At 25.5% G+C, this 12,505-nt stretch overlaps 1 protein-coding gene across 1 annotated transcript in view; it reads left to right on the plus strand.

The window, feature by feature from the left end:
- Positions 1–12,015, plus strand: part of LOC100166340 (calcitonin gene-related peptide type 1 receptor) — a gene marked incomplete at its 5' end in the record, with an annotated part of 100,518 nt that extends 88,503 nt beyond the window's left edge. Inside the window, one exon of the mRNA XM_016805568.2 lies at positions 11,812–12,015. Within this exon, the coding sequence (XP_016661057.2) occupies positions 11,812–11,859 (48 nt within the window). The remainder of the gene's footprint in view (positions 1–11,811) is intronic.
- Positions 12,016–12,505: the final 490 nt, after the last annotated feature.

Consider the following 12,505-nt stretch of genomic DNA (forward strand, 5'->3'; position numbering starts at 1 on the left):
GGTATTTTGCCAGCTGTTATATCATATTGTGTGATTAACAGTGAATTTATTGAACTGCTAATTTAACGGTTTATGCATATGGATATTACGGATGTTTTTTACAATAATTACCCACCTACCTAACGTATTTTTGATTTTATATCATCATTAATATATTACTATTTTCATATTTCCAATTGTTTAATGATTTTCGAGATTTTTCAAAGATGTTTCATTTTGAAGGAATTTATTATATCATACTACCTGTAATATTTATACTTTTAGAGTGGACATTTTTACGCAACTTTTGTATATTGGATAATATTTGTTTCTAGAATTGAAGAAGCAGTAGTGTAAGTCTAGCGTGATATATTTTATAAAGTGTATGATATTGATGTTTCGATATATTTTCTCATTCCTACAGATTTTTATTTCCCATCGGTGCAAGTTATTTTTATTTTGTTACATTTCGTGTTCATATTTATTCACACTATATTTGTCACATTTGTATTTTTTGTTAATGGATAAGTTTTTTTTTCTCTCATTAGACGTTGATGATTTTTAGATCTTACTTACTCGGAATTTATAACTTAGTTTCTATCTGTATTCGCATTTTGGTTCCTCTGTAATACTACAGGTATAGCATTCCACAAATTGGTACTTCTTTTAGACACCCATATTGGATATTTAAGGTTTTTATTTTTGTATGACTTCAGGCAAGTCACTCATTATTTTGGTATCAAAAAGTATTATTATATTTCTATAAGAATGGTAATATTGTCTGTTATTCGTACCAACAGATAGTTCAGAATTATATTTTTGTTGTATAGTATTAATTTTTTTAAGTTCTCATAAAACATAGTCGTTATAGTGTTCTTTCTCAAATGTATTTAGGTGTGTAATCCTTGAAGTTGATTCATTACTTCTTGCAAATATAAAATTTGAGTTCATCAAATAATACTCACAAGTCACACTGTGCTAGAAATTAAGACTTAAACCTAAAGCACATATTGACCCACAATTCTGGTATTATAATTTTTTAGTCTTAGTATTTCAATTAGCCTGTTTTGGTATTCTAATATATACTGTTAATTGTTTTTAAAGTTCTCATTGTTTGCTGAACTGTATATCATAATTTAATATTCCCGTTACAATGATCACATTGTGTGTTTTTCAAGCTAGGCAATACCACTTTTACATAATGTTAGCGTATGAACATAATTTCTTTGTAAATATTTGTGTTTGTTCTAAACATTTGTGCTTATATATGTGAGTACATGACACTACAAACTGTGCTAGATGTTTCCACTTAATCATAGTATAAAAATATATTTTAACTAATAGTGGTTAATGGGGAAAAAAATAACAACATTTTAAGTTTTTACTTTTCATCGATTGCACTTATAGAGACGTTTCATTGAATGCAATTAAATTATAATATGTAATTGAATGTAATTGACAGGTTTTCCTTTCGCATTATTAACTCGACAGTTTGGCTTATCTTTTTGTTAGAGTGAATAATTTGTGTTTAATCTTCAAACATATGGTAGGTATATGAGTAAAAATATTTAATCCCCATTTTTATGGAGGTGGTTAATTATAGTTGTTTTGGATTTGTCCAGTGTTAACCTTTACTGCCATTGATTATTTTGCTTGATTATCTAGCGTAGTGTTATATTGTTGCGACTATCGTGTGTTTATAAATAATGGCATATAACCAACACGTTGATCAGCAGATAAACATGTTATCGGAAGCTTTTAAAGGCGAACCAACACAAATGATTTGCGATTAGCCGAATAGACTAATATAGACATACATTATGAGGTTAATACCGAACACGGAAATACTGTTTAAAAAATTGTGTAGGTATAACCATAGCTGTTGTTAGTGAGCATAAAGTCTGTGGGTACAACACGTTTTTAGATATTAATTAAAAATAATTGAAAAGAAATTGAATAAGGCAATCAAGTACTAGATTGTGTTTTATTAAAGTGTAAAGAAAAATTCAATTCAAATATAGAATTATCTTTAAATATTTATAGATAGCGTAAAACCACAGATCGTGTGTTTTTTTTTTATCGTGAAAAAATATTATAACGCATTATTGTCTCTTCCTGAAAGTTATTTTCCTTATATACCTATATATATAAATGCAATCATTGAATAAATGTCAGCGTTTGGTTGATTAATAGTTTAAATCATACAATTTCAGAAAACACATCGTCTTTAACGAAACTTTTACCGAAACCATTTCACAATTCCAATTTCACTAGTAATTAGGTTTGTAAAGAAATATCAGTGAAGAGGAAAAAGTAATTATTTGGATATATCGGTCAAAACTAAGTTTTGTACTTTATCATCCTCTTGGTACAGAAATTCACTCTATAAATAAATACTATAAAATATGTCTTTGAGAAACAATTGACACAATCGTTTATCTATGCTTAAAATCAATTATAAAAATGTGTTCAGTACTTCTTTCTCCCTTTTAACGTTTTTTAATTTAATGCAAATTCTCACTCGAATTTGAGTTCACTCAAAACATTCTCGCAATTGAAATATTAAAACCAAGCATGAAATAACCAAAAAAGTCACTCTACTGCGTCGTAAATTTTGGATGACCTCGTATTGATAAGGTCCCTATAATAGATATTTTGAACTTTAGTTTCATCTTTAGTTTAAATCATTGCATAACATGAAAAACGATTCTGAGCAGATATATCTTCCCGCCTCTATATTTTCAAGGATATTTATAATTTATTCATATTTTTGTTGGTAATTGATTTTGTTACCTATCGGTAATATTAATCTAATTTTTACTTAAAACATTGCATTTGCATAATATATTACTTGATTAATTATTAAAATATTATATCATATTATTATAATAGTTTCTATTAACTTATAAATTAATACAAACATATCGTATAATGATGTCATGGAATCAATAAGTAAGCTTTGAAATTAGTCTTAATATTTTGAAAATTGAAGTTTTTTTTGATGAAATAAAAAAAATTCTCACATACACACACATCACTGCTGTAAAACCAATATATTCATCGTTCTTTTTAAGAATTTTCTAAAAAACAATGCTTGTTTAATTTTTTACCTTGTGGCTTAAACCACATCGGTTCATTTTTACTGATTATTAATAATGCACATATGATTTGTGACAAAATATGGCGTTGTAAAAATATAAATACGTAAACTTATGAATGACATAAATTATAACTAAAAATATTGTATTTTCTAACAATTTGAAGTATATCTATTATAAAAATAACATTAACTATTTTAAAAAATCATGAATTTAAAATGTGTACATATAGTATAATATATTACTGAATAGCTAATTTAATTAAAATTGATGAGTAGGTATATATACTATAGAGTATAAATCATTCAATCCATATAATTTTTATTACTAGACGTTCCGCATATAGTTATAATATTGACCTGGCTTAGACTTTTACTGTGATGTGCCTTCAGTTATCTATTTGAAAACAAACAATAGTTAATGGTAGGTGTCATGGAATAAATTGAAATCGACGATTTATTTTTTTTCCTATAGTGAAACAAAAATACACTAGAGGTCGAATGCTACTTGTTGGACTTTATGATAAATTAATTGACAGCTCTGTAAAGGTTAAAAACAAGAATTTCAAAGAAATAAAATCGAAAACCTACAAATGTATCGAAAAAACATACAATAAGCCGTGTAGAAAAATATGAAGCACGTTACACTTTATTTTTTTATATTTATTAAGTATGTTGTATAATGTAGGTTATCAGTAAAATAAAGACATAATAATAATAATAACAATAATGAGACAATTATACAGCAATAGATCAGTATTAAATAAAATATTATAAAAAACAAAATCCAAAATAAAATATATAACATATTAATATAGCCACGATACTTATAATTCTGTTCTTAATTCACTAATGATAGGTAACAAGTACCAATGTTGTTGAGAGTAATTTTAATTAACCAAAGCTAAACTATAAAATTAAGTTCAAACTATAATGTACCTAAGTATTTTTTCATGTTTACGTTTACGTTGTGACAGGCACACTCGAAATATTACCATGGCATACCTACCATGAACTTTCAAATAATAACTTTATTTTATACTGATGGTGTGTACAAAAATAATATTATATAATTATGTATAAACAAACAATTTAAATAGAACACCATTTGAATGCAATACCACTTATAATATTGAGCGTCTATTTCGGTATTTTGCAATGGACCTAAAAAGAACTAAAAAAATTGATTCTCAAAAAATGCATAGGTAATTAGAAATAAATAACAATCCTTAGTGGTTTAATATAGATACGAAATTCAACAATAGAAGTTAGTAATGTATAATACCACGATGTTCAAAAATTTCATATTTAAATCTTAAAAATCACTGTGCTTTGGTGCTCCTATAGTTTGCTCTAACCCACTTGCCTCATTTGGCTCCCCTTATGAGTACTTTCATTAGTAACTCTATCTATAATAATAATGAATTTATTTATAATAAGATATTTAAAAGAATAATTTAAGAGATATTTAAGAGTTCAATCGGAAAATGTGTTTCTTAATATATAATGAAATTTAAGCATTATATTAGGAGTTATATAGGAAGTCAGAAAAATATTCAATACATTTAAAAAAAAATCTAGGCTATCGATCTTTAATATTTATCAACTCATATTATAACAACTTATAAGGAACCTTATATTTTCAAGCTTTTTGACCGAATGAATACAATTTTATTGACATTTATAGAATAAAAAACTAAAAAAAAGTGTGTACCAGATCGCGCATGACAAGAATTTAGGTAATTTGTTTGCACAAAACACAGTATCCCGATTCCATTCAGATAATAGAAACAGTGCATGAAAAAACCCACCGAAAATAATACTTTCAATACACCCTTAGTGTATTTATGGGTATTATTAAAAATATCATTAAGTCAATGTTGCCAGACGTATGAAAAACTTCATATTTGCACGAACATTTTGCACAGACTTACTAATGTTTTAGTAGTTGTCGTCTAGTAACACAGCACTACGGTGTACGGCGACAATAATTTTATTATAATATAATATATTAATATTGTATATTATACGGACATACGGTGGCCACCCATGATATATACATAATATTTTTAATTATTATAATAAAATAATAATACGAAGATGGACCTGAATATAATATTATTATTGCCAACGCGTTTCACATACTATGCACCTCAGGGGCATAATTAAGGGGGGTGAGGGTATATATATACCAACCACTCACCCCTGTACTTGAAAATTTAGTATTTTGTGTGTAAAAAAGATTATATCCCCCTTTTTCACTTTAGAAAAATCAATAGGTACCCTTTATAAATAATTTATTGAAATCATGATATGTATGTTGAATTAACCGAATGTGTAATTGTGAAATTTACAATTTTTCCCATCTATAAAAATGTACAAAGACAATGTTTTTAATTAATTGTGTTCCTCTTTACTTTTTTATCCTCACTACCGATAGTTAAAATCGTTTTTAAACGATCTATTTAATATTTAATAATTTATTTGTTGACGTGATAAAGTTCTTAAATAAGACAATAATTTACTATTTCCTAATTTATAATTATTATTCATTGTTGTTTTATTTATAACTCATGTTTCTAGATCTTTGGAATTAATTAAAACTAATAATAAAGGATTTAAACTTACTACAAAAACTTTCTTTTAATCTTATTCGTATGCTTTTAGAAAACCAAATATGCTTTGAAAATTAAAAACAAAACTTAATATAATTCATACATTTTAAATAAAAATGCATTATGTAAGTAAAACAAAATATTCTAATGATTTTGTTTGTTGTAAAACTTTCCCGAAGAAAATAGATTTCGACATGGGAACTGTAAAACTAACCACCCATGTTCATCATGACTTTAATAATTATTATTAATTGTTAGTACGCAATGTAAAAAACGTATGAAAATATTGATATTTAAATTAATTGATATTTTATATTATGTAAATTGTAAGTATATAGGTATATTATGATGTGCATTGATGGATATTGTTTAGTTTCAAAACATCGTCATTTTTAATTTTGTCTCTGAACGTGCTCTCTAATTTTGTATTGCATTACGTTTCCGTGTCACTTACATCCATAAATACGTTTGTCGAAACACTTGATAATATTCATAATAAAGTTTGTTTAGTGGGAGCATCAAAATTGAATAGAAACACTATTAAATTGTAACCATCTAAGTGAACTTTGTGAGTATTTACTTCTTTGTCCACTGGATCCAAATTACCTTTGGACACAACTTTTAACCCTTAGAGTCGATAACGTTGCCGAAGCCAATATTATTTTCGTTTGCTCTTGAAAATGACCAGTTTCAATAATTGCTTTTTGAATAAATATTGTATTAATCATTGTTTACTACTTGTCCACGATAAATCCAATAATCTCGACTCTTATAGTATATCCATGTAAATTATAATATAACTATTGTACATTCTCACTTGTAATTATATTTAAGTAATACTTTAATAATTGATAATAATTCTGCTAATATATTTACTTAAGGTTTACTTTTTAATAGAATAATCTTGTTTATGGATAAATGATAATAACTGTCGCTATCGATATAAGTTTAAAACATAATCTATTATTAACTTAAAATCATTTACTTTTCTTAAATTTAATAAATTTGATTTCATCAATTATTGTAATAACTGAATTATATCGAACCATATTATATTAATTCCGTTTTAGAGTCTTTGCTTATCGATGAATGTCTTGACTTTACGATGTGTTTTTTTCGTTAGCCTATCATTATATTTTGGAACAGCAAAATGCTTTGATTTTCAATTTGAGGGAAATTATTGGTAGAAAATGTAATCTTGTTTGTACTTTGAGAGGTAAAAAATAAAAAATAGGTACACGTTGTTTATAAAAATAACCAAGAAACAAGAAAAAATTATTAAAAACAGGAATTTTTACGTGAACCCAGTCTTTGACAAAATTTATTTTATTTTTTTGTTTAACTCTAAAATTAATAATCTTAGAAACTTTACATTTTTACAAAATATTCTTACTACCGTATTATTACGAGACGTGATATTTTAATTTTAAAACTGCGGTATACACTATTATTATGATAGCTGTCATTGTGTTATTTTATTATTCATAATATTGTGATTTCTTTTTTTATTAGAGATCGGTGGTAATATTGTATCGTAGTATTCCATATCATATATCATCCTCTTACTTAATTCTAAAGTATTAGTTTGAATTACAGTATTACATTCGATAAACAATTTTAACACATTTGATTTCATTAAGTTATTCTGTGAAATCACAATGTGGTTTGATGTCCGTGATGTATATTTGTATACGTGGTAGGTTAGGTTAAGTTTTCGTGAAACTGTTTGACCTATGCAAGCGTTGTGATTTCCTTCTTATTTCATTCATCGATATTAGTTCAATAACCTGAGATAAACTTTTATTATTCACAACCAATATTGTATATTTTACTTTGTTATCTACCTATATAAATAATAAAACAATCAAAAATGCACCTTGGTCTTGTTTATGCTATACCGAATGGCATTGATGACATTCAACACAGTTTTGTAATTAATTCAATAGTTTTAAGTTGCCCTTCAATTTGGTTTTTTGTTTAAATTATTATTATTATTATTATGCTATTGAGAAAGTTCAGTTTAAGTTTTTTGAGCATACTTATACCGTTCGAACTTTAGCTGATATTCACTAATAATTCCAACTTTATGTTCTAACTTTTTTCAATTGTTCATACTTTTAGCGTCTTCTGAAACTAGTTTGTTATTTATTGTTCTTTTTATTTTACTTAAATGCATTTACTTCGTGTCAGCGTTTATGATGATAAACCTCTAACACCTTTCGGAAAACATATATTTGAATGAATTTATTTAGAATTAAATGGCAAGTAAAAAAATATAATAATTTAAAGTTTGTACTTTGTAATATATTTTTATTATAAGTTATAACACATGTTTCTTCATTTTGGACAATTTATTTTTTTTTTTACATTTTGAACATGAAAAAAACTCCACCTCAACTATAAATTATATTCTGAATATGAAACACTAGGTAAGTTTTTAATAATATTAATATATTCTGGTAAATTACTAAAAAGTGTTTGTCTTCTCACATTTTGAATTTGTATTAATTACGAATGTTTAATTTTGTTTAAATAAAATGATTGATTTACATAAAAATAGTTGAATAAAACCAATTTCAATTGAGTCTATTATTCTTGCACGACAGTCATATTTATTCAAAAGAATCAAAAATTAATGTACATATTTGTTGACACTTTATATCACTTGTTCATGCAACTTTAAATGACCATTCATTTTATGAAACAATCCAACTAGTGACAAGTACTTTGCAGTCAAAATGACTGTGTAAAACCTTTTGGACCTATAATTCAAGCTAGATTTGACATCACTTAGCTGTATTTTTTTTAGTATTATATTTTAAAATATGTATATTGAAAAATTATAAATATTATAACATAGGAAAAAAAGAGTCACATAACTAAGTATTGCTGGCCATTTTTTAATTACCTACCGGCTACTTATATGAATAACTTATACTCATAATATATTTTTCTTAACAATAATGTATCTATTTTGCCTATACAGTACGCCGCCCATTTAATCATCTAGTATGGTCTCGGATTCGCTCATCTCCGCGCAAAATAAAATACGTTATCGATTTAATAATTAAACAAAAACAATATAAAATAATATATTTGTACTGATATTAACAACTTCTTCACAAAAAAAAAAATATATATATTTTTAAGAATTATAGATGCGATAGAAGTTTACCGGATAATTCATCTCATAGTCCGTCTGTTCCAATGTCTAAAACATAAATGGAAACAAATGCAAATTTTCTCAAACTAACTTTCACACTGAATAATAAACTAAAAATGGTAGCGTTTAGTTTTATAATATGGTAAAGCATCTGATGCTTCAAATTCAAAATCACATGCAATGAAACTTGGATTGAGATCGGTTATAATATTTTGACTTTTTATTTAGAATTAATGCATACATTTAAGGGTGGACTCCATCTAAACTTTTAGTTATTATATCCATAAGCTCAAATTGCAGAGGAGCTGATCCCCCCCCTAAAAAAAAAAAAAAATATTATTTACACCTCTCTTCCACCCCCCCCCCCCCAAAAAAAAAAAAAAAAAATATACAGTTTTTTAGTTGTGTGGGATCGAAGTCCCCCATTCACATTGATGTTAAAATGTTAGCCCCCTAGACATTTTAATTGATTTAGACCTATGAGTAAGACATATTATACTATAACAAATAATAAGGGTACTTAAAAAGTATCATCCATATACCATATATTGACCTTGGAGTCCATTAAAATGTCAAGATAAATTGAATAACTCCCTAAAAAAAAGTAAATTAATCATTATAAAAATTATAAAAATTAAGATCACAAGCTTATTACCATCAGTATTTACTGTTAAATATTTAAAACTACCAATCATAATTTATTGTTTTTTAATACAATAATTATTATAATGTTATACATACTTAAACAATTTTTATCTAATTTTGTAATTAAAATAACAATCAAAATTACTTCGTATATGTAAATTAATTATTATCAATTAGGTACATAAGCCATTATCACTAACTGAATTATTAAGCCGAATCGATGTATCACTGAAATTATGTTGCTGAAATGGCATCGCTGAAGTGTCTCATTTGAGCATTTCTCTTATATTTAGTATAGATTCAGATTTGATGTTCAGACAAGTGCATCATTTAGTATTATTCTTTCAATAAATATCTATTTAAGATACAAAAATAAAAATATTTTTGCGCTGATTAAGTAAATATTGGATACAATAAATGGCTTAATTAATTAACTGTTTAATAATTGAATAATACTGATTTATTGAACTTTGGACAGTTTTAGTTATTCAAGAAGTGAATCAAAATCGACTACCATCATATTTTAAAACAAAAACAACCAATACCAATATTTACTATTTAGTTATTAAAATCGTGATTTACATTGGGAAAGAAATAGTTTATAATGTAATTATTTGATAACTGTGGAAATTTGGACAAATATTAAATGAAAAAACACAAGTCATAAGAAATAAAGAACCGCTTTTTTTGTTTTTTTTTTTTTTAATTTGGTCATTGAAATTCAAATTGTTCGTTCTACAGCGTGCAATCATTTTTTTTAAATACCAAGACATCTAAATATAACATTCCCTTTTAAAATATTTGTCAGTCTTGGATTTTTAATTATTTGATAGAACAATAACTTTTATAGAATAAAATCAATAAAACTCAACAATGGTACAATAATAAATTACGGTACGTTATTAAAATCCGTTGATTTTAAACACAAACGATTGAACTTATGATAGATATATACGTCCTGTTGTGAAGGTGGTTTATTGTGTAGATACTGTCTAGATAATATCCACATTGAATTAATTAATTTTGATGTAATATATAGTTTACGAACATTTCACTATTAATGTGTGTTACTTTAATTATTTTACTTTCGTCCCATATTACACCGACAAGTCTTAACACGGTAAGGAATCGCAATATATCCATATGAGTATATTATGACCATAATATAATGAATAAAAAAATTGCGTTAGGTTGACTGGAAGTCTCTTATTACTATAGTTCTAATACACGTTTGTCCAACTACATTCTTTTATACATTTGTATCTCCTATAAGAGTGTATCTCCTACCTATACGTATATTGTAAGATAATATTATTGTTATTATTAGCATGGATCGTTATTGAATAGTTTATATATCTTTTGCATGTGAAAACACATATAATAATACAAAACAAATAATATTATATTATATAATACACATTTGTGCCTCATGCACAATATTATACGGTCGTAGACATCAATTGTATATAAGTGTCTACGTTTATTATGTTAGTTTTTATCATAATAATAATAATATGCATATAGAACAGCAAGCGCACTGCAGTAGTTAATATTATAATATTATATACGTAGTGATTTATTGATTTATATGCATATAATATATGTATATATTAGTGAACTTTTATTTATAAAAGTATCCATTGTTCGAAAAGGTTTTTTGTATTAGTAATCTATCATAATATTAGTATTGCCATCATAGCATTAATAACTAAAGATATAGTTCACAGTTATATTACGTAGATTGAAAATATTTTTTAAGAATGTGTTGTATATACAATATAGTTAAGCTTGAAAATTTAAATTTAGCTTAATTATGATATATCATTTATATATATTGTGCTTATTATGTTGTGTGTTTTAATTTAATAAAAACTTAAGGTTAATTAAAAAAAAAAAACAATTAGTTACGTTATAGTTTATGGGCAGTTGGTACACAATATGTACAATTTTTGAAATTCCATTAATTCTTAATTAATTTGTAATTATACGATTGTCTCAATAACCATGCAAATATATGTATAATAGCATTTGTTTTTAATTTATTGTATTTAATTTGTAGTCTTCCATTTTCTTAAGTTTCATCAAATACTAAATGTAGATTATTATTATCTCATCTAACACTAAACGTATTATTATCGCAAAAATATTTGTAAAATTCACTGGAAATCTCATAGACCTTATACTTAAGTTAGTAAGGTAAGTATAAGGTCTATGGGAAATCTATCTTTGTCACAAATTTCCATCACTGATGATTTTTCTAAGCATTGCTTTGATCGAAAATAAGATAAATTAATATGAATTATATGTTACAGTTTGTAAGATCGACCGCAGGCCCTGGTGATAACGAAGATAAGGTTTAAAGTCAAGATGTGGTCATAAAACGTCATTTTCCAGCGGAATATTAATACATTTTTTTTTAAAAACCTATACATTAAACGTACATAATATAATAAATGATATGTGTGTACGAATTTGGCACTTGTGCAGCTTCCATTCACAACACAATAATTAACTTATATGAGTTTGTATTTAATGTTATAAATTTATAATTATGATTCTATCTAAAAAAAAAAAGGTTTTATTATTAATCATAAAAAAACTATTATGTACAGTTATTGTTAAATATTGTATTTGTGTAGATTATAAAAGCGTATAAACAGTTACCCTAATACGTACATAATTAAAGCTCTATAAATATTATGTAAATTATACCTATTTATTAAAGCAAATTAACAATATAAGTATGTTTTGTTCAAATGACTTGAGTTATTTAATACTTTTATTCATAGAAACCACTATTACGCCGAACATTAAATGTAATATTAATACCCATATTATAAAGACTTTGCCAATTATTATTATAGTCATTAACCTGAATAAATATTTATATAATGTTTTTAAATGTTATTTTTCAAGTATTTGTCTTTTGTATATCGAAAACTGTACTCGATCCAATCGAAAAGAAACATAATTATACTGTTGTAAAGTAATAACTGTTTAAAATCA

The sequence above is a fragment of the Acyrthosiphon pisum genome, chromosome A1 (genome assembly GCF_005508785.2).
Source record: "Acyrthosiphon pisum isolate AL4f chromosome A1, pea_aphid_22Mar2018_4r6ur, whole genome shotgun sequence".
Taxonomy (NCBI): domain Eukaryota; kingdom Metazoa; phylum Arthropoda; class Insecta; order Hemiptera; family Aphididae; genus Acyrthosiphon; species Acyrthosiphon pisum.